This window comes from Amblyomma maculatum, chromosome 3 (genome assembly GCF_055883805.1).
Source record: "Amblyomma maculatum isolate TAMU_Amacu chromosome 3, ASM5588380v1, whole genome shotgun sequence".
NCBI lineage: Eukaryota > Metazoa > Arthropoda > Arachnida > Ixodida > Ixodidae > Amblyomma > Amblyomma maculatum.
In genome coordinates, this window is record NC_139346.1 from 33,021,827 (window position 1) to 33,045,654 (window position 23,828).

Genomic DNA, 23,828 nt, shown 5'->3' on the forward strand with positions numbered 1-23,828 from the left:
ACTCCATCGACCTCCTCGGAGCCATATGCCTCATGGTGTATGCTTGGAAACAAGTGGAGCCCACATTGATCAGGCGGTGTTTTGAACACGCTGGTTTTTCCAGTGAAAGCACTGTTGATGCCGATGCAGACCACCCATGTACTACTACTCTTGACGAAGAAGGAGCAGAGTATTGCGACCGCATCAATGCGCTCTGCGCAGAGGATGAGTTTAACGCAGTCGGCTTCGCCGAGTATATCAACATTGAGAGCGAAGAGCAGACTGGCTACTCTGACTTGGAGAGTGAGATCACTGCTGTGAAAGCTCGTTAATTCACAACTCGTTAATTCGAAATTTTGGATAATTCGAAATAGTCATCGTGGTCCGGTCCGCAGTGCATAGAAGTCTATGCGCGTAACAGCTCGTTAATTCACTCAAAAATTGGCGCCGTCACCCATAATTCGAACTGCGCGCCGCCAAGCGGCGCTGTTAAAAACCATCGTTGGAAGCTTTCACGGCAGAACGATAGATGACACAACCATCGGGGCGCCGCTAGGGTGCTGGAACAAGTACTAAACAGTCTTTCCTGCCGCGACTCCTTCGAGGAACGACGTTTTAGTGTTATCGACCACGGTTTCGTGTTGCATTTCGTGAGCCCTCGTTTTGCACGCCGCTTGTTGTGAGCTTGTGTCCGCGAGATGTGTTCGCGTGGGAAATACTGTGCCAAGACGGTGAAGGAGAAAGTGGCTATTTTACGCGAGGTGGATGAACGGAAGGCCAGCAAAGTGGAAATCGCGAAAAAGCACGGGATTCCACCAAGCACGTTGTCGACGTACGTCTGAAATAGGAAGGCCATCGAGGATGCCTATGAAGCCGAAGATTTCGCCAGCAACAGAAAAAGGCTTCGGTTAGCCAAGTATCCGGAAATTGAGACCGCTGTGATCACGTGGGTGAAAGAAATGAGAAGCGCTGACATTCCACTGAGCGGCCCAATTATCATGGCGAAGGCGGCCGATTTCGCCCTGCGCTTGAATGTGGAAGATTTTGTCGCCTCCGAAGGATGGTTTCACCGCTTTAGAGACAGACATAATCTTGTCTTCCGGGTGTTGTCTGGAGAAGCCAAAGAAGTGGATGCAGAAACTTGTGCCACGTGGCGAAGCGGTGCTCTGCAGCAGTACTTAGAAAGCTACTCTGCACATGATATATTCAATGCTGATGAGACGGCTTTGTTTTATAAGCTCCAGCCCGACAGAACAGTAACATTTAAAGGGGACAGCTGCGCTGGCGGCAAGCGAAGCAAAGAGCGGATTACTGTTCTGGTCGCCGCTAATATGACCGGGACGGAGAGGTCCCTCTTTTTGTTGTCGGCAAGGGACATAAGCCTAGATGTTTCAAGAACATTAGGACGCTGCCGACGGAATACTTCGCCAACAGCAAGGCGTGGATGACGGGCGAATTGTTTAAAAAATGGCTCTTGAAATTCGATCGGAGGATGGAGCTAGGGAAGCGTCAAGTTCTCCTCATTGTGGATAACTGCTCGGCACACAAAGTCGACGCCGAGCTGAAAGCCACAAGGCTCGTCTTTTGCCCGCCAACACGACTGCGGCCTTGCAGCCGATGGATCAGGGGGTGATCAGAAACATCAAATGTTTCTATAGGCGCCACATGATCGAGCGCATGACTTTGTGCACTGGAAACCAGAAGACCAGCACCATCACATTGCTCACAGCAATGCACATGTTGGTGCGTGCATGGGAGCAGGTCACGCCGTCCACAATTGCAAACTGCTTCCACCACTGTGGCTTTGCTGCCGGAAGTATGAAAGAAAGTGGCGACGATGGGAGTCCGGAGCCTCTGCCTGCGGCTGTGCGTGCTGTGCTGCAGGATGTCAGTTTTGATGATTACGTTGGAGTAGACAGCGATGCAGCAGTGTGCGGTGCCCTAAGTGATGAGGACATTGTCGCTGAAATTGTTGGGGAGCAGTCTGTCCCAGAAGAGGCAGAAGACGAGGACGACGACGAGGAGCAAGAGCCCGTGCGTCCATCCGCGGCAGAAGTTATGGGAGCGCTGAATGTCGCGCGCCTTTTCTTCAGCTTTGAAGAGGGGGAAGAAGACTCCCTTCGTCACATTCGCATGCTAGAAGACCGAGTGAGTACGGTAGCCCTCAGAGAGAAGAAGCAGAAGATGATATTTTTTGCTAAATAAATGTTTTTCGTGCCCTCCGGGCATCAAACGCCTTCATTTTTGCTCACTTTCATTAGTTCGAATTTTGGTTAATTCGAACTGGCCTGGCGGCCCCGTGGAATTTGAATTAACAAACTTTTACTGTATCAACATTGAGAGCAAAGAGCAGACTGGCTACTCTGACTTGGAGAGAGAGATCACTGCTGGTACGAACATGCGCGATGACAGCGACGATAGCGACGACGCCACCGAGCCTCCCCGAGCACCTGCTCTTGGTGAAGTTATCGGATCGCTGAACGTTATCCGCAGTTTTGTTGAGTGCCGCGGTGGAAGTTCAGAGATGTCTCGTCATTTGACCAACTCGAGAGCATGACCTTAGGAGCCGCAAACTACCGGACGCGGCAAACCAGCATCTCTGATTACTTTCAGTAGTAATTCAAAACATGCCGAATAAAGGTAACACGTTCCTGCAACGAATTTTTTTGCCTAAGTCTTATTTCTTGGTGTGTTCGGTTAATTCGAAAACCCGCTTAATTCGAAGATTTCTCGCGGTCCCGATGACTTCGAAGTAACGAGGTTGTACTGTAGGTATTCAAAAATGATTCTGCAACTCTGTCACCTCGAGGAGCTGATGCATTTCTCAAACAGTGCAGCTGGTACAGTAAAGTTACACTGCACTGATAATGTAACTGAACGCTTGCAAGGGGTTCTCAGCTGCTGTAATGTTTTAAATTCTCCCACAGAAAAGTGCACATACTCATCCTCCCAGGAGCCACCAGGAGGGAATAAATGCGACGGAACCAAAGAAGGCTCTCTAAATGAGTGCCCTGGGAAATTGACCAGTCATATCGTTTGAACAAACGCAAGTGCAAGGCATATATCTCGCACTGAACAGAGTCTGTTTATTTTTTAAATTTTTTTTTTCTCAGAAAGCAGCCCGAAAAGGCAGCAAATCAGTAGTGCCCACTTGTCATCCAGGGCGCATCCAGACACCACACGAAGTGACACCCATACATTCATGTCCCCTTCCGTGATACTGTCACTGCAATGAGTGGCGCCATAATTAACATACCTCTTTGTTCATTTATTAAAACAGAATTTTCTAAATACGAAAATACATTCAAGCTTTCTGTCTACTAATTCCCCAAAAAGGTATTTATTTTTTTTCATAAAGAATCGGAGGCCGAGCTGAAATTTCCCTTCCACCAGTTGCTAGAGCTGTGCTTTGTTGTTTTTTTAAACTTCACTGACTTCTTTCTAATCTGATGCAGGTGCATTTGCTACAGGAAAGCTGAAGCTGAGCCTTCGCTGAACAATGAACACGAAGCAGGGAAGGGGAGACGAGCTAGCACCTTTTGGTCCTTGGCCTGCGGCAGCAGAGGCACCAGTGGCGGCGGTTCCTTGGAGCCTGGGATGATGTGGTCGGGCGGTGTGCAGTCGACAGACTCTCCTCCACGGCTCTTTTTTTCTGCACGACACAGGGCCAAGGGGCGAGAGGAAGAAGAAGAAGCAGGTTTTCAGGATCCCGGCATGCCATCCAATGGGTCACCTCTCCCCTTCATAATTCAGACATGAACGGCAACCAGCAAGAGAACCGAAACCTTTGTACAACAGTGGCTCAGAGGCAACGATGTACAGTCGCAGTCACCAAGTCTGGCAACAGCCATGACCTCAACCTTTCAGTCCTCATCAACGAATCCGAAAGGGTAAATATCAACCCAGAACAAAACCTTGTTACTTCAAAATTCAAGGGATTAGGAAAAGTATGAATGATCCAAAATTCGAAATATAAAATGACCCTGAAAAAAGCTGACAAAAGCCTCTTGCAACTTTTGCAAGGCAGCGATCAACTGCTCTTTTTTTGTTTTTCATTTTTCTTTTTTTTTATGCCATCACATTTTTTTTTAAAGCTATCCAAACACAGCTCCAGCAGTATATACAGTCGAACACGGTTATATTGAACCCGGATATATTGAATTTTGTTTATATCGAACTCACGAAATATCCCCTTGAAAATTCCATGTAAAAGTATAGGAAAGCCGCGTCATATATCGAACTCAATTTCACCGTTCGTTCGATATATCGAACTCCGCACCACGCACTGAAAAGTGTGCCTTCCCCAAAGACGATCTCATCACCCTTGGCCGTTTACCGCGTGAAGTTTTCAAGCCACACGCGGAAGGAATGGGAGGGGACAGTTCGGCGACAGCTGGTCTGGGCAGCACCGCGCCCATTCCCCAAGGCGCGCGCGTCTGCAGTTGTCGTTTCCCGCGCGGCAACACATGAAGTTTGAAAGCCACGTGCGTGGGTGTGCCCATTCTTTTGCAGAGCTATCTCTCTCCTTCAGCATGCGCAACGCATACGCCAAGCAGCTCAGCCCGTTTTCAGACAGACGTCGGATGCTTTCTCCAGCGTGTGTTGCGAACCCTCTGCGTGCGGCGGCGCGGCAGCGGACGTGGCTACTAATTCTACCATGGCTATGGCGCCTGCGGATGTTAAGAAGCGGCAGCTCTCTCCGTTTTTTGTCTTTTTTTTTTGTGAGAGTCATCCTTTCTTATCGTTGTGCTGTACGCGCGGCGTAGCGTAAGATATGCGTCTGCAGACGTTAAAAAGCGGCAGTTTTTTTTTTTTTTTTGCGGGGATGTTTAGTTTATTTATTTATGTTTATCGTTTATCCTTGCATGTATGAATCAGCGAAAGCACGCGGTCAGCTGCTGCGATCATGACACCCGCCCCAAGCGCGGCGTGATAAATCGAACCAGGCTTGTGCAATCAAGCCATCACGGGCCCTCTGCCAAGTTCGCTCCCCGCCACCGCAGCAGCTATCAAAAGATAAACGCGCCCTGACGTTATCGCTGCGCAGCATCGTGGCACACTGCCAATGAGCTGTGGATGAGACGACCGAAACGGACTGACGCGCGCCATCGACATGCAAGCGAAAATGCTCGCGATTTCTGAACGCAGCGACACAGAAACCTTGTTTTGAGCTGCTGCGGTGGCTCGAGCGGCGAGAGGGACGCAGTTCCAACAAGTTTGAAAATTTTCGCTCTGTCACTGCCGCTCGTCGCTGAGATCGCTCAGTTGCTTGCATGTGAGCGAGCTGGCCTTAACGCCTTTTTTTTTTTTCAAATTCTTGGGTGCAAAAGTGGAGGGTGGGTTCATTATGCGAGTGGGTTGATTACGCGACAAATACGGTATCGTTTTTTCGTATCAGAAGTCCCGTCACAAGCCGATTTCTGTATATCGAATTATCAATATATCGAATCCCTTTCGAGTTCGATATATCCGGGTTCGACTGTAGTTCAACTTATCCACAATGGAACTGGCTCGAATTTGAACGCGCTTTTTTATATGTCAACCACCAATCAAGTAGCACAGTGAATTATTCAAAATTTCATATTTTCCGCAATTAATGAGCTTTCACTGTACATCTTTCTCCTAACAGTAACTCTGGCAGCCCATGTGAAATTCTGGGATGGTAAACCACACGTAGCACTGGATGCAGTGCTGACTCAAATGCCATTGAAGCTTTTTTAAGCTTGAAATAGAAGCAGAACGAAGGGCTGTGCGAACACTCAGAATTTTAAATGGTAACGGAACTTATTCTGCATTTTGTTCAAAGCAAAAGCCACAACCGTATAGTGCAGGTGCACACCGGAGGACTGAGGCAATACTAAGAAGGAAAAACAAAGATGGCACCCACAGTGCAACTGGGACTATGCAGCTAAACCATGCCCAACACTGACCAATCAGGAACCAAGCTTGCCTTGCTGTTTGTGCTTGACAAACATACAAGCTGTACCTGACCATTCATACTGCCTGCTGTCCAATGTCGACCAATGCAACTACTGCAGTTATTTGCACATTGCTTCTGCGCGTGAACTGCATGGTCCCTCGACTCTGCCATTCTGAGGAACACAGCAGTCATGAAAATGACAGCGTTGTTAAGAAAATGTTGACAGGGCCTTTGAAATGAACGTCGCTGTGAGATCGCCTACAGAATGCAGGCCACCACCATAAAAGTCGAGCACACAAAGAGAAGAGCTGTTGAAAACTCCAAGCATGCTCTTAAATTTGCACTTCAGATGAGATATGGCCCTGCACATCTCAGCTCAGCAGAGTAACGCAAAAGGGAAATCAGCCTGCGCCATTATGCTGACTTCAATAGCCCCTATGAGCAATAATTAGGTTAGTTACAGCAAAACTTTTCTTCCTTCCCAAACAGAGTCAAATTAGGAAGCATTAGTAAAAGGATGTAAAAGGAAAAAAAGGCAACAAAAATAGAGATTCTAAAGGACTGGCACGACACACAAAGATGTGGCGTTATTTGCAAATGCCTTCTTACCAAGGATATCCCCCTGGGTGACAATGTTGAGGAAGGCCAGGGAGCTGCAATCCAGGCCGTTGTAGGCATCCCCAGGGTCCAGGGACTTAAGTAGGTCTCGCACGTGACGCACATGGATGCGTGCTTCCCGCACTGTGTATGGCTCTGCAAGGGGTATCCGCAAAGGAGCCCATTTGGTCAACGGCCGCTTCTTCAACAGCAAGCAACGAGCACGACCTCTCCTACAAGCATTTCTCTCCATTCCTCTGCTTTTCTTTTTCATTCCTCCCCTCCCTTTAATATTGTACAGGGAAACAATGTCCACTGACATGAGACAGAAGAGCACTTCTGCACATTAATCTTAACCAAGGCAGCAACAAGAATAATTTAAAATAGAAGAGGCAGGGAAGCTGTTAGCTACGACGCCGTTCAATGCTTCTGTTCTCTGACAATGCTCTTTAATGTGAAACGTCAGCTGTTCTTCACAACTGCCACAACAATAACTTCTTCAGCAAGTAACAAGTGCACAAAGAACAATCAAAAGGGCCCCTAGAACAAGAGAACCTACCTCTCAGCACACCTGCACCATCTCTCGTGAAACCCTAGTATGGGGAGTTCCAAGAAATGACATAATAGCAGAGGCAACCAAAATGAAATTTCTGTGATCTGAATCGCTACGGACCGTGAAAAAATGTATACCATCATCAAAACGAACCAAATATGTATGCAAAAGCATATGAAATGCCATCATAGATTTTTTTATGGCAGAGCGAATTTTTTTATCTCCCTGCGGCCATAGCTCACTACTGGCAGTGAATACAGCATGGCTGGCGATTGCGATGTCAGCTATGTGAGGGCAATAAGCCGTTGCCCTCCTCTCCTTGTGCATACAGCATGTAACTAGTGTTTGCAGAGTCAATGATGTGCAGGACATGCACCGCTGTTAACTACTTCCTGTACATACAGCATGACTAGTGATCCTGCAGTAAACAATGTGTGGGCCCTGTGCCATCACAAATTACAGTCTAAACTCGGTATAACAAACCTCAATGTAGTGAAATCCACGACGTAACACATTTTTTTTATTTCCCAATTTCTGCCCTATTGAAAACCATGTATTTTTTGGGGGGATTTAACGAAGTAATTTTATGCATTTATGCCTCACTTTCAATTTAACAATGTCCTCACACATCACATGCATGCAGTGCAGTCCACTTATAACAATACTGAAAAGAAAACCTGAAAATCCGATCGTTATAACCATTAGTATCGTTATATCTGGACCAGAGGGAAAAAAAATGAAAGAAAAAAAAGCACACCCATGTATTTTCCCATGCATGTAGGCCTGCCTACTTACGATGAGTAAATAGGGTTGACCAACTCTAATCATGATAAAGAGCACCAAACACTTTATTACAGTATACCTCAATAGCCACAAAATAACCATATTTAAAAAAGTCACAAGTATGCGCTCGCTTGAGTGGCAGCTGAAGCTTGACAATCGCTGTGAGCATCGCTTCAGTAGCGTGCACGCTGGCGGCAGTCCTTTTTGCATGCACAAAACCGATTAGCGACTGGATGAACTGAAGGACATCCCCAGCTTTAATGATCGTTAAAATCGTAGAGTGTGCATGTCCGTACCTTTTCACGAGGTTTCCAACCTTGAAATCCTACCAAAAATCCCAATGAATCTGCCGTTTCATCTCGTGAGTAATCACGCAGTCCGTCAATGTGATTATAATGTGGTTGCCACTATCTCCCACTGATGCAGAATCGGCGATGGCGATGACGATATGGCTGCAGCAGCACCCTTTGCTCGGCAGCAATTATGATGATGATAGTGCTCATTTCCTTCCGTTTTCACTGTATATGTTGAGTTTTCACGTCATTGCCTTCTTAATATTTTATCTTTTATTGAATATTTAATCAAATTTTCGTGGTAAACACCTACTGGCGGCGGAGATAAAGCTATCGTATCCGATATACCGCCGACAATCGATCATTATATCTGGTTTATTTTTACATAGGGGCAATTGGAAAATGATATATCTTAAGAATTTGTTCGTTATAAGCGATATATCGCTATATCTGGTATCGAAGTGTACTGCACTGTATCAGCAGCCACTTTGAAATTTGGATGAGAACTAAAACTTCAGCTGAGACACACCGAATTTTGCATTTGCCTGACATCGGGGTCAGTTTTGAAGGGAGAGTTCAATATGCGAAAAGAAATACCTTTTTTTTTTTTTTTATGACAGCCGTTTATCCTTCCATCCATCAGTCGTCAAAATAAAGCATGTGGTTAGCTGTGATCATGAAGCATTGTTAGCTTCAAAAGGAGTTTGCTGCTGCACATGCTGCATTGATTTTGTGGCAGCGGACAGTGCCCACCCCAACTGTTGTATGATAAAGGGAAAGCACTGAGCAACCGGACGAGCCATACCATGAAGTTCTGGCTGGGCGGAATCTTGGTGACCTGCCATTGCGGTGGCGAGCAACGGAGGGATGCGCTAACGACTACCAATTTTTTAAGTTGGCAGCAAAAGTTAGAGGCAAGTTCATTATGCGTACGCTTACGTGAGGCTTAAACAAAAGATTGTCGCGCAAAGGCAGCCGCGCCAGCCCTCACTCTTTGCTCACTTGCAGAAAAATGGCTTGTTCGCGCCCGTTTGCTATTATTCATCGTTCTCCTGATACACAAATAAACATCCAGTACCCTCGTTAGCACTATTATTGCTAGAATTCCTTGCTTATTTCCTGAATTCGTAATTTACAAGTTCCCATTTACTAGCAGTGTTCCACTAACCAGTTAATTTTTTTGAGCAGCTAGAACATGGGAACCTCAACGTAAAGAAATTCGCAGCTGCAAGTAGGACTTTATCATATCAAGGCTCGACTGTACTTCCTCTGCATAACACGACTAGTGATCGAGGTCATGGTCGCGGCTCACAAGTTAACACCATCCGTAGTGGCATGAGAGAGTGTTCAGTTCAGTTCAGTCGTGTCCGACTCTTCGTGACCCTATTGACCATGTCACGCCACGCTTTCCGGTCTCTCACTATCTTCCTAACATCACATAACTTCATCTGCAGTGCCTCGAGGATGCCATCTAACTATCGCGTTCGCTGCCTACCCCTTCTCCGGCAACCCTCAACCTTTCCAAACATCAAATCTTTCTCCAGCGACTCCTCTCTTCTCATCAGATGACCAAAGTAGCTGAGCTTTAACTTTAGAATTTGACCCTCCAATGAGCAGTCAGGGTTTATGGTCGACAATATTGACTGATCTGATCTTCTGGCAGTCCAAGGAACTCTCAAGAGTCTTCGCCAGCACCACAATTCAAACGCGTCAATTCTTCGGCGGTCAGCCTTTTTCACAGTCCAACTCTCGCATCCATACATCACAACTGGAAAGACCATAGCACGAGTTATACGGATCTTGGTTGGCAGACTAATGTCTCTGCTCTTTACTAGGCGGTCAAGGCTAACCATTGCTCTCTTTCCCAGAAGCAGGAGTCTCCTAATTTCATGGCTGCAGTCTCCTTCCGAGGTAATCTTGGAGCCCAAGAAGAGAAAATCTGTCACAGCTTCCACTTCTTGTCCCTTGATGCTCCAGGACTTGATAGGGCAAGACGCCATGATCTTTGTTTTTTTAATGTTCAGTTTAAGCCCAAACTTCTCACTCTCTTCTTGTACGCGCATCAGAAGTCTCTTGAGTTCCGATTCACTTTCTGCAATTAAAGTGGTATCATCCACATATCTAAGGTTGTTGATACGTTTTCCAGCAATCTTCACTCCAGCTGTAGACTCGTCCAGACCGGCCTTCCTCATGATGCACTCTGCATATAGGTTAAATAGGCAGGGCGACAGTATGCAGCCTTGCTTCACTACTTTCTCAATCGGAAACCAATCAGTAAGACCATGCCCAGTTCTGACTGTGGCCTCTTGCCCTTCATACAGGTTCCTGAGGAGACAGATGAGGTGAATTGGAACTCCCATCTCTTGGAGAGCTTGCCACAATCTGCTGTGATCTACGCAGTCAAACGCTTTCGCATAATCAATAAAGCAGAAGTAGATGGGTTTCTGGAACTCTCTTGCTTTTTCCATGATCCAGCGAAGGTTGGCAACTTGGTCTCTAGTTCCTCTGCCCTTGCGAAACCCAGCTTGCACGTCCGGAAGCTCCCGATCCACATACTGCTGCAGCCTACCTTGGAGGATTTTCAACATCACCTTGCTAGCATGCGAAATAAGCGCGATCGTGCGGTAGTTGGAACAATCCCTGGCACTGCCTTTCTTTGGAATGGGGATGTAAACTGACCTCCTCCAATCCTGCGGCCACTGCAGGGTTGTCCAAATCTTCTGACATAATGTATGCAGAATGTTAACAGCGTCATGGTTGAGGTTTTGAAGCAACTCAGCTGGAATGCCATCAATTCTGCTAGCTTTGTTCCTAGCAAGGCTGGCCAAGGCCCATTCAACTTCACTCTTCAGGATGCCCGGCTCAATATCAGTTATCACAACCGTCTTATGTTGGGTTTGCACATTTGAGTCTTTCTTGTACAGTTCTGTGTATTCCTGCCACCTCTTCTTTATCTCTGCGGCTTCAGTGAGGTCCTTGCCTCGTTTGTCCTTTATCACGCCCATCTTAGCACAGAAGCTTCCTTTGATATCTTTGATTGTCTTATACAGAGCTCATGTGTTCCTTAATTGGCTGTTGTCCTCAACTGCTTGGCACTGTATGTTCAGGAAGGCATTCTTATCTCTCCTTGCTATTTTCTGAAAATCCGCATTGAGAACCTTGTATCTTTCTCTTTCCCCCATAACTTTTGCCATCCTCCTTTCCTCAGCTATTTGCAAAGCCTCTTCAGATAACCAGTTTGCTTTCTTGCATTTCTTTTGCTTTGGAACTACCTTAGTAGCAACTTCTTGTATTATATCATGAACATCAGACCACATCTCTTCGGGCTCTTTGTCTTGCTGTAGAGAGAGTGTAGCACCCGAAATTCTGCACACAATGCACTTGGGTGAGGAAATTTTAAGAATTCATTATCATCCCAAAATTTAAACCAACCAAGCTCATATCACCAAGATTTACTGTATTCATTAAAATATAGGACACTGTGTAACAGGCACAAGCACATAAACATTCTTGCCTTTGCCATATGGGAACTACTCACCTTCGACAACCTTGATGAGTGAGCCCTCCTTGAGTCCCGGGATGTTTTTGAGTTCAGCGAAGTTGTCCAGTGTCGTGCCATCCAACTGAAGGCTGAAGCATGTCCGATGGCAAGTGTCCTCCCGGTCCATGAGCAGCTGGTGAATCTCCTGGACCAGCTCCATCGAGCTCACCTGCACGCACACGAAAAGAGGCAACAGCCCTCAGCACAGTACAACCACCTGTGACGATAGGCTCCTGCACCACCAAGCTCACCTGCAATTACGAACCAGCTTGCTGCATCATTTAAAGGTGGACCTCCCCTTTACATGCGAGCGACTCATTTCAACGCAGGCTGAAAATAATTAGCACTGGCAAAAGAGCCAAGACAACAGCTGCACAGGTATTGTAAACAGTCTGTGTATGCTGTAATGAGCACTGTACATCTTTTTTTTAGTTGGTAAAATAATTCAAGTTATGAAAATAAAAGCATTCGTGAGTGCCCGTCAAGACATGCAGAGTTATCACAGAGTTATCAAAGGGGCACCAATGTTAAATGACCCTGATAAAAATATGTTGCAGATTGCAATGCCAGTGTTGAGAACACAGCAATCTGTCCTGAAGTAGATGAGAATGAAGAGATCTATTGCGATCATTTCTGACAGGCAACAAACGAAATTGGTCAATATGCTGCTGTTACAATGAATGCAAAAGAAAATTATCTGACCCATGGGAACACCATTCGGTTAAATGACAAGACATCACAGTTATTGCAAGTGCATCCCGATACTACCGACCAACGTCCTCATAGAGAACAGGTACAAAATAATTTTATATAGAAAAAATTTGTCAGATAAAATTTTGTCCAAAACGCATCCAAGAACAGTGCAATTTAGTCAATGTAAGAAAAGGAGACCAGAAAACCTTACTAGAGATCAGCAAGAGGCATTTTTTGCAAGTTTCAGCCATTTTTAAAGCATTTGCAGCGACTGTGGAGGCTGTGAAAAACGGTGCCAGATACCAGTAGAGTTAGCTTCCCCGCAGCGCACTCAAAGCGTGCAGTAGCCACAAGTCAAATACTAGTCAGGTGGCTTCTCAGCCTTACAATGTTTTCAAGCAGAAAACTGTACACCAGAATGAAAGCTGCTTGCTACCTCTGAGGCAGCTGACGTCAGCGGGCAGTCGCAGCGCAAGATGATTACTGCAAACCTACAGCTGTCTATGCTGCTGCTGCTTCTGCATGAATGCACGCTGGCTGCCCGGCTACCAACTCTCCACCTCTCTCTATCCTCTGCAACACCGCTGACGTGTGGGAGATTCTTGCCATACCACTGCTAGCCTTTTTGTAGTTCAGTGAACTCACTGGAGCAGGCATCACTCGGCACTGGAAAGTTTGATATACATCCACTTTGTGCCCATCCAAACAAAGAGGCTGAGCATCTGCCTTGCATGCGGAAGATGTGGGGTTCCAGAACTCAGAGTTGCTGAGCACTCACCATTGATGCAATAGGGAGAAGCACACATCAGGAAACCCACTGATGAGAGTTTTTTTCCCAAATGAGAGTTCACAAATGCAAGGCGAATGTGTTATGTCCAACTGTGTTAGGCACAGTACAGTATAAGCAAAAAGTGCCTATGGTTTTTAAGCATAGTTTGGAAGAGTTTGATGGGGCCAAATATTTGCTGTATCCATGTTCGACATGTTTTTGTCTGTGCAGCTGGAGGCCTTGGAGCACCAACAGCGCTGCTGACATGAAGCTGAGAACAGTTTCTGGCCTTAAAGTTGAGCATGTGGCACAGTAATGCAGATTATTGACAAGGGTGCCTTTAGTGGACATTGACACTGACAAAGTGAGAAAGCTGGAATATGCACATTATCCTCAACCAGTGGCTTGGCACAATTTATATAGAAGGCACACATGCTCAACAGCATGTAGCTTGTTATTTCAATGCACACTTGTTTCCATGCGAGGAATGCTTTCAGTGGTGCAGCAAACCTCCAGGAGTAAACTACCACATAATTAAGCATGAGACACAGTGGTGCTGTTCGTTACTCCATCTCGTATTTGTCCGATTCTGATTTCTTTGGTGTGAAATTAACTCTCAGTCAGGACCTTTTCAGCTATTATGAAGTATTTTATAGTCTGTACTTTCAGGCTGTACGAAACTGATTTTCAATACATTAAAAAGTTCAAAATATTCATAAAAAAGCATTACCCTGCCAATAAATACTCCCTGTACCATGCTTCCTGTAAAGTACAAAACGCTTATTTGTATATAAAGCTGGTTTATAGAGAAAAAAGAAGAAATGAAAATAAAGGTCAAGGTGAAAAAAGGCCTTGTATGAGAACACATTTTCAGACCACTTTTCGTGCTGTGATGATCACCCCCCCCCCACACACACACGCACGCACAACAGAAAGGCAGAGGGAGGCACAGGGAGAAGAAAGAATGCTTGGCTGCAGCCTCCTCACCTGAATGTCGAATGGCTCCAGGCCCGGTGCCTGAATTCGTACATTGAAACCCGTGTCCTGGATGAAGACCAGCTCCTGTCCTCCAGTTTCTCCTGCTGTCCCCACACCCAACTTTGATGCGGCCCCATCTTCTTCCTCGGATGTAGAGGAACCCTTGCCACTGTCTTCGGCAGAGCCTAGGCTGGCGGCATCCCCTTCTGACGTAGCAGTCATGGCCTCTGGCTTTGATTCTGTGTGGAAAAAATAAAAAGGAGAAGCTACAACCACTATGAAAAGCAACAATTTCTGCTTCTGCCATCTTGCTTTGAATATTTCGAGAAAGCAGCTGCACTAACCCATTGAAGCCTCAACACCAAAGCCAATGGCAAAGCTGCCAAGAACAGCAAGCACTGATTTGCCGACTGATGCAAGCAATGGGAAGAGAACGATGAAGCAGAACACTGCAGTGTCCCTGTTGCATCACTTTACATACATGTCTGAGCAACTGTCCACTGAGTCCACCCCCCAGCCTTGGAAAACATGCACCTTCAGGGATTTAGTGCAAACTGAAGGAGCAAATGTCTTTAATTTCCTTCTTGCTTAGCCATCCATAGCAGAACTACTTAAACAGATTGTGCAGAATTGGGCACTGCCATCTCATCCATATGTGAAAGGTTGAAAGAAAAAAAATTACAGCAATTTGAGTACTTAATCAAATGCGAAGTAGGCGTGCACAGCACAGCTTATCCATTGTATACTTTTCTATTCATTTTACAGCTTCTTATGGTTCATTTTGCTTTGATATAAAGCGCTCTCATGTATAGGATTAGCGTTCTCTGTACATTATTTATGTTATACTAAATTAGTTTACAGGAAACGAAAGGTGCGAGTGAAAGCGGAAAGAGAGAAAGAGGTGCCAAAGTGTAGGGCTTCGAAGTAATTTCAACCACCTGGTGATCTTTAACATGCACCGACATCGCATAGCACACGGACGCCTCTTCGTTTTGCCTCCATCAAAATGCAGCTGCCGGCGGTCGGGGTTGAACCCGGGTACTCTGTGCCACCGCGGTGGGGCCATTGTTTATTTTCATTTTTTATATTTTAATGCAGATAAACAAAGAAACTTTATCTTCCTTTTTTCTATTTCAGTGCAGATTAACAAACACAGTTTATTTTAATTTTTTTTTTTTTACATTTCAGCGCAGATGAGCGAACACAGTTTTGTGATCTGGCCCCCGCGTCCGCAACTATGACCTCTCTCACTAGGAACATCTGTGACCACTCAGCCTCCTCCTTGGTTAAAAATGCCTGAAGCATGCGAAAAATTGTCAATTGGCTTATCCCTGTAAGGAAAGATGCAATATCTGTTACACTTGGAGGACACCTTAACCACACCGTAAAGGAAGGGGCGAAGGTCGGAGTGAAAGCAAAAAGAGAGAAAGAGGTGCCAGTGTGGAGGGCTGCGGAGTAATTTCAATCTTTAACGTGCATTGACATTGAAACGCAGCCGCCGTTGGTTGAGTTCGCTAAGCCCAGTTGACCATTTATGATTTGGTGCGTTACAGATTATAGACCATGTGCAACTAAACCACAGATAATAGGTATGTCCAGTCATCTGCATGATCTCTGATGTTATAGCAAGTGTTCAGTATTATCACCAGGGCTCTTTTTTCAGGTAGCTCTCACACCTGCTACCCCAATTAAAAAGAAAAGCTAATTTATAAGAGTGTGGACAAAGGCACAGTAAAGAATAGTACCTGAGCAGGGGTGGATTTATGGCTCACTCTTGGAGAAAATGAATAAAGGGTTAGCCCCATTTGAACTATGTACTTTATGGACTTTCTTTAGTAAAAAAAAAACAAACAGAAATGGAGCAGAATGCGATTTTCCACATAAAAAATCTTGCCTGGCGAGGGAGGCAACTGTGACCAGTTTCCCCCTCCTGCCCTAAATCCGTTCCTGTACCTCACTTGCTATGATTTCCGGCAATTAGATCATATGTTCATAAACAGGCTTTTTTTTTCAAGAACTGAAAGCTATGCGTAATGCAAACTTAAAGTGCCTGCCAATGATAAGACCAAGAAATATTAACTAGGCAAGATGCTTCACAGGATAGGTGTTGTACTGAGCATCCTTATAAAGCGTGGCTTGAATTTCCTTTTTTTTTTTTTGGAATAGAGCAAAACAAGATTGCTTTTTACAAAGTTCTGGTGATGCATAGTTTGAGGTGCCTCACATGCTATGTATGGAGATTCAGTTTTCTTTATTCACCAGCAAGCTTTCATCGTCCTTGTCAGCAATTAATAGGCAAGCATCACTAATGCACAGAACAGGCATGGCATAGGTTAGGTATGATTTGGACTGGTTAGAGGTTTTCTTGTCTCAAAGCGACTCAGGTTACGTATGTATGAAGAATGCCACAGTTGAGGGTTCCGGAAATACAAACCACCTAAAAATTATTCCTGCATTTTTAGGTTCAGCAGTTGAGCCACCTCACCACTGACCCCAAATAAATGAAGCATTTTTCTTTTTTCCCAAAATGAACCATATCCATCTTGGCAACAACCAAGCAAAACACTGAAAACTTTTACCTACAGCAATACATTGGAAGCATCAAAGTGATATAATTTAAAACAGAAGTTATTTGGCATTTCATTACCTTTTCAAAGGAAAGCTCTCTTGGCAAATTCACAACTACAGCTGAAATTCACCCAATTTCGGAGCCTGGATTTGGCTCACTTCGAAAAAAAAAAAACAAAAAAAAAAACAAGAAAAAACTTCAAATATCACCTTATTTTGCTTTTATCGCCAAAGGTGTGATCATACAAGGTTTACATGAAGCAGGTTGAATGAATACTTATAATATAGACTGCAGCAACATATTAATGGATGTTTGAACACAATGGAAAGGGTACTTGTCCTTCTTTGATACCACTCCCCATCATACATTAGCCAAGAATTCCAAGTATATGCAATTTACTCCATAAAGAAAAGAAAGGAAGGTCTGTCATGCAATGATACATCAAGATGGGCAAGAAGTCAACTCTGTAGATGGCAAGAGGTTGATGGAAAAACTGCCCGGGACCTCTGGCTGCCATACCTTTGTTAGTGTGAAGTCCACACAAACATTGCACCTTGATAACGCATTCATGCAGCAAACAAGTTAGTTTAGCTCATATAGTGGAGCACTAACCTCATAAGCTGTGCCCATATGCAGTACTGCACCAACTAAAGAGATATAAAAATTTAAGGACCCATTTTTCACGTCAGCATCCTTAAATTCTATGCAACAATAGGAAAGCTATGCTACTGACACAGTTGCAGATATCCCCCTTTTCCACAAAAAAGAAAAAAAAAAAAAGAGCACATGGTTTGCTGATGCATGGTCTAAATAATAAAAAAAACACTGCTTATCCTCTTTATTTTGATACCACGAAGATAGCACACCTCAAAACAAGCTAAAGAAAACGTTGCTGACCATCTATGTCCATATACTATAAAGATATAAAGACGTCACACCTCGAGACAGAATAGAAAATGGCTCTTCATACAAGTTGGAAATGGCACCCAATGCACAAAAGAGGCTCTTGACACTTGAGACCAAACCCACAGCATTGATGTCAAAAAGAAAAAAAGAAAAAGGGACGTTTTCCCTATAGGACTGCACAACCAGAAAAACAAAAACAGATCCTTCTAAGCCGTGTCAGAACACGACCAAGCTCTTCCAAGTCCATTGTTTAACACCAGCACAATGCCATGGCCTAGAGGACATTACCGAATGCATAGTGCTGCAAGCAAAACAAGCCTGCACAACTAAGCACTGGTCCCTCTGGCAAGATAAAATGAAGCACCTTTCGTGTATTGAGTGCCCAACGCCTGCTCTTCCGCAAAGGCAAGCAAAGCATGAGCCTTCAAAATCTGCATGGCAAGCTCCGAGAATAGAAAAGCATACAAGCCACTCGAGCTATCGGTAACATCCGACACACTTTCAATGTGGGCATCACAAGTTCATCGAGCCTGCTTAGGTGCTGTGGCCTCGCAACGATTTGTCTTGTCATATCTGCCACAGAAGTCTTTTGTGATAAACTAAAGAGCCGGCGGTATGGACAGATTGAAGCAGCCTCGTGCTCATGGGGTACTGCCAACTGCATTCTGACAACACACCAGTCTAAACCAGTAAAACTGACATCTCACAAGCATGAAAAAAAAAAAGGTGTCGCCGACACTGGCTGATTTCGCAAGTAAGATTATTGCACCAACAAAAATTTTTCGAGTGAATGCCAAAGGCTATCTATGCTGGATCATCATCCGTTTCAAAATGCATTAGAGAGTTTGAGCCACTTGAGTTCAAATCTTTAGAGCGACTTTTCTTGACAAGAATGACATTTTCTGCGCTGTACTAACATCGCCGTAGCCAGGGGCAGCCAGAGGATCAATGTTCACTAACAATAGCTATTTGATACAGTTATCCCTATTGTGTACTCTTGAGTAGCTACACAAGGGCTCCGCTTGTAGCCATCGTTCTGAACTGCAGATAAAGAATGCAGTGCTAAAATCACCCCCCCCCCCCAATTAGGAAGCTTTCATCACGTACCAGTCCCACAGCTGCTGCCACCAGCCAACTGCTCTCCGGCTGCCAGCTTCAAAAGACATCCCTGACTGAGGTAGACTGCTTTCTTTGTTCCATCTTCAAGGGGCACAAGCAAGAGCATTTTGGGCTCCTTCCAGAGTGTTAAAATGCCAGCTACACCACAGTCAGCCACTCTCCACCGTGTGCTGCTACTGCTACTGATGGCAGCCTCCTTAGCGCCTCCCCTCGCCTCTCGCCTCTCGCAGGCAGAGGAAGCGAGATAAGGACTTTTAAGAGAAATCACACTGGGAGAAGAAAGCGGAGGGAGAGCCCTGGCCCCAGATAAGATGGGCTCAGCCAGAGACAGGGAAGAGGGAGGGAGAGATAGGCCTGTTTACTGGTTGCTTATCTCGGGATTTTTAGCACACGAGGCCCCAGAGGCCCCAGCCCTCTTCAGAAAAACTGGTAATTAGAGTGTCCCTGCCCTTCTCTAGCTAACCTGCTCTCTCATCACTCCATCAAGGCTTAGGGTGGTTTACAACTCCGAAGGGTCGCCTGCATCCAAGTTACGTGCATGTACAAAAAAAGACACCAAACACTGCTCTCCCCCATTGCCAGGCAGCACATCTCCCTTTTCCAGTTGGGCGCTCACTTAATTTTGGCAGTACATAACACAATGTCTCTCTTAAAGCTTGCGCAAAGTCTTTAAAAAATGCTGAAGGGCTCGGGATAGCCAACAACTGCACCACACATGCACCAGTACCATCGCGTTTTTTCCATCATGACAAGCATGGAACCAGTCCAATTCCTATCTTTGTTTGTATCACAGTTAAATACAGACAAGCAGCATCTACATCTAAGCCCAAATCAAACAAACATTTCTGAGTTAACAAATTCGCATTGTCAGCTGCCAAAAGCCATGAAGAGACCCTTAATTCTGAAAAGTGCATCACTAATTACTTTGACCAGGATGAAGTTCTGGGCCAGTTGGTCTGACATGCTGATGAACACACAACTGGAGGACGCTATTTTTCAAAACAAAGATGCTTGACTGCCCATCTAAAGAAGCCAAATCATTAATAAAATGCCTCAATCAAGGAAGGAAAAAAAAAAGAACACGTTCAAAATGGACAAAAAAAAAAAAAAAAAAAAAAAAAAGCTCTGCTTATGACAGGATCTAGCTGTAAGTGTTTAGAACAGTGGCACTTTGCCTTCTTCATAGAGGGATGGATGAAATTGTGTCTTTCAATGAAGGGCAACTTGAGTATGCCACTGCTAAGAGCACTACATTGTCCAAAGTAGACAAAACATGCTGACTAAGAGACAGAATGGAAAAAAATTCTGATGTAGGTTGCAACCCCTCCCCATCCCTATTCGGGAAAAAAAAAAAAAAAAGTCTATATATACAGTGTTATGCAACTATATTCAACCTCCGTTTGAAAAACTCTCCTGCCTCAACCGGAAGCTCATTTGCGTTGAAACTGCGCACAAAGCTTGCATGTTGTTGTCCCTTTCTTTACGAGGTAAGTTTGACCATGGTGCTTACTTGGTTTGACCACGCATGACAAGAAACCAGAACAGTCTGCGACAAGACTGAGGAGCAAAAGACGCAAACAAATTTTCCACCGAACGGCAGCAGTGGCACCATCTAGCACCATTACAGGAACGTACCATGCTTGCCTCGGCGCTTTTGAACTGCACCAATTTCCTCCAGCAACACCAGATGACGCCACAGCTGCCTTTCGCTAGAGACTCTGCGCTGACTTTTTTCGCTCCTCAGGGTCATCGCAGACGGTTCTTGTTTCTCATCATGCGAGGCAAAACCAAGTAAGCACCATGGTCAAACTTACCTCATAAAGAAGGGGACAACTCGCAAGCTTTTTGCACTATTTCAGCACAAATGAGCCTCCGGTTGAGGCGGAAGAATTTTTCAAACTGAGGTTCGATGATGTTGCAGAACACTGTACACACGGACCATCCAGACTTACTGGATGCAGCTAAATGCTACCAGTAGGCATGAAGAGAAGTTATTACAGGGGGCTCAATCAAAGCAGTGCAGAATATCCATTTGGATGCCCAACATATGCCAATGAGCCTGAGCATTTCGAGCCCCCTATGGAGCCATCAAAGTGCCTCTTAACTGTAGAATGCGTATGCGGTCCCTCAGCCTGCTACAGGCAGCAGAAACGTGAAATTTACTGTGTATTCCCCTACCTAGATAAATGACACTGTACTCTTAAAAAACCTCTAGAGCCTCCATGTGCTCCATCATTGTATACAATCCCTAAAGTGAATATTGCAAGCATATCTATAGGGCACTACACTTCACCTTTTTATTATTCTCAACACATCATTTTGATGCATCTCAATCCAAACTGAATGGCAATATTTTTATAGATGCAATTGTCATGCCTTTACCATTTTCTGGGCCTCTCTACTTCAGTCCCCCCCCCTCGCCTGTGCAGAGTAGCATGCCAGCAGGTTTCAAATAGCTAAATTCTTTGTTTTTCATTTATGGGTTTATTCACCCCCCCCCCCCCCCCCCCCCTTCTCTCTACAAGGTCTTGATGATCTCGGCATTTGCAGCTCGGCAAGCAGGTTATCAGTGTTTTAAAGGTACATATTTTTATAACCACTGACAGAAATGCAGACAGCACAACAGGTTTGCAGACTTTGCAAAGATACAACAGTTATGTCAGCAGCTGACTAAAGGTGGCTGCCATTCTGACTATAATCTAACTCCTATCTGGCAAAGGTGTGACTTCTTTTGCAAGCAAAGAAAAATATGCAAGTGCGTTTTTGGAAAGACTTTTTTTTTTTTTTTTTTTTTTTTCTGCTTAGTGCAAAGAATGCACAATGTGACCAAAACCAGCAGCAGGCATACATGCTAGTAGTACTTTGAGTGCAATCCTAACTTCAGATGACCCGGGGTATCAAAAATGAGCAAGAAGGCAGAGGACTGCAGCCACAGAAAGAATAAAAACTGCCAACCGAACAATACCAGTCTCCCACCAGAACATAGCAACACTTCCGGGTTCAGTAGCATGAAAGCTTCTCAGCAGAGCATGTCTAAGCCAACCAGTGAGACAATGCTTGCAAGCATGTGAAAATACAGCTGTGGCTCGAGCCTGGGACTACCCAGCAAAGCACTTACTAAAGGCAAAAAAAGAAGAGAAAACAACTTGCACAGAGTAACTCAATCTGAGAACAAGCTGTATTGCAGTAAGTCTACATACAGAAGGAACCCCCATTCCTTATACTGAAGTGGCACTGTTAGTCATGAATTATGAGATTAAACTTAGCTGCACCTCTTCTGGCAGCATTAACCAGGCTCTGAGAAAAGAAACACTTCTCAGGAGTGGAAAAACGAATGGAAAGCATCCACATATTCAGCAAAGCAAAGCACGAAGATGGACAGGGTTCCGCAAAGGGTCACAACCTGTGCACATCATCAGGCTAAGCGGAAATAATGGGCAGCCACTATTCCAGCAACATCAATGCAATACTCTTCTGTGCTCCAAATAATGCCCTAGGTCTATATGTTGTAATATGAATGACACTTTGACAAATTTGCCTAGCCTTGTATCAATGATCCATTCAAATTGAAGGCAACAATTTTGAAAGCATTCTGCAAATTGCAGTTTTTTCTATGCTAATGTAACATTGAATTTTGTTTTTGTTTACGAAAGCAAGTATGACGACAAATAATCCTCTTAAATTATATTAAAAGCAAGAAAAGCTCCTGTCCACAGTGCTGAACCTCCTTGGTTAAAAGAATGTGGGCTATAACGCTGTAGCAACGAAAAGCACCCCAACTGCACCTAGTGCAGATAAAGGGAACTTTGCTATGCACTATGCACTTTTTTTTTTTTTAAACTGACTACTCTACTAAGCACTGACACTAGATCAAAGGGCTTCCCATCACGGCCTACAAAACAATCCTCACAACTAGTGCAGCCATGTGGAGAAGCAGCACATAAAATTCATGCACACAGATGCCGAGGAAACAGCTGGCCACACCTGCTGGGAAGGATTAGGGTTGCTCCGAAGCAGCAGGTGCGGCTGTGATGTCACAAAAAGAAGGAACGTCTACTCAACATGCCCAGCACAGCAATAGAAGTGGCTGCCACCACCCCTCAGAGAGCTCTGCTATCCTTGTCACACATCATCCAAACCTTATCTGTGTCTGTCAAAAAGGAATTCAGGAATTTTTTTTTCCTAATAAATTTGCGTAATAAAAAGGACTGAGATAGACAGCGGTGTTATAATTAGACGTAATAAAAAAACAGGCAAATGTCAGTTGTCCTTCGGACTCTCAGTTCCAGTGACAGCATGGCAGATGAGCAAAAGTGAATTATACCATCCTCAAAACAAAGAGAAGAGAGGAATACGAAAGGAGACCTGCAACTACATGGAGCAGTGCATGTGAATTCAGCAGACAAGAGCATTCAAGGCTGTGGTTGAGAATGGAAAGAGAACTGTGGACAGCCAAAGAAAGCCCAACACAAGACCCTCAGCATCACTTCTCACTCGTGCTTAGCAACATATAGCTATGAAAAATCAATGTGTCAATAGGCCACATAGGTCACGGAAGTTTCTGACCCTAGATTTCGATCACCCCTTTGAGATGAGAGGAGCATGAGTAACGGTAATGAAGTGGATTCTGCCCAGGCCAACACTTGGACGAGTGCTACCTGAAGAAAAGTCACTGTGGCTGAACAGCAAAAAATGAGGGCTGAAAGAGTAGATACTTATTTATCAGTATACTCAGTGACCTGTGATTCCCTAATTGATCAACTCCTACCCGAAAAGAAAGCTTCATTCCACCAGCCTAGGCTGCCACCACTAAATACACATATACACGCGCCATGTTACAATGCAAGGCTGGCAAGATGTTAGTATGGTGTTTTTTGGGAATTTCCAGGCCACTAAGTAGACACGCCATACAGACTGGCTGCTTGGATGAATGGATGATAATGAGTGACTACTCCCTTGTTATAAAATAAATATGGCACACACTGCATACGAAAATTAACTGACACAACCAAGTCAAAGAAAGTACTTTAACAAAGAACAAAGGTTCTCAAAGCTAGAAAAACTAAAAAAAAATTGTGAACAGGTATTAGCACTATTGGCCGTTTTTACAAGCCGATTAGAAAGCATA

At 44.7% G+C, this 23,828-nt stretch overlaps 1 protein-coding gene across 1 annotated transcript in view; it reads right to left on the minus strand.

Moving 5' to 3' along the window:
* The window catches only part of clu (clustered mitochondria protein homolog), a 120,287-nt gene that overhangs the window by 76,596 nt on the left and 19,863 nt on the right, over nucleotides 1-23,828 (minus strand). Inside the window, exons 2-5 of the mRNA XM_084597427.1 lie at nucleotides 14,116-14,345; nucleotides 11,664-11,835; nucleotides 6,509-6,652; nucleotides 3,516-3,631 (exon numbers count right to left, since the gene is read on the minus strand). Of these exons, the coding sequence (XP_084453553.1) occupies nucleotides 3,516-3,631; nucleotides 6,509-6,652; nucleotides 11,664-11,835; nucleotides 14,116-14,345 (662 nt within the window). The remainder of the gene's footprint in view (nucleotides 1-3,515; nucleotides 3,632-6,508; nucleotides 6,653-11,663; nucleotides 11,836-14,115; nucleotides 14,346-23,828) is intronic.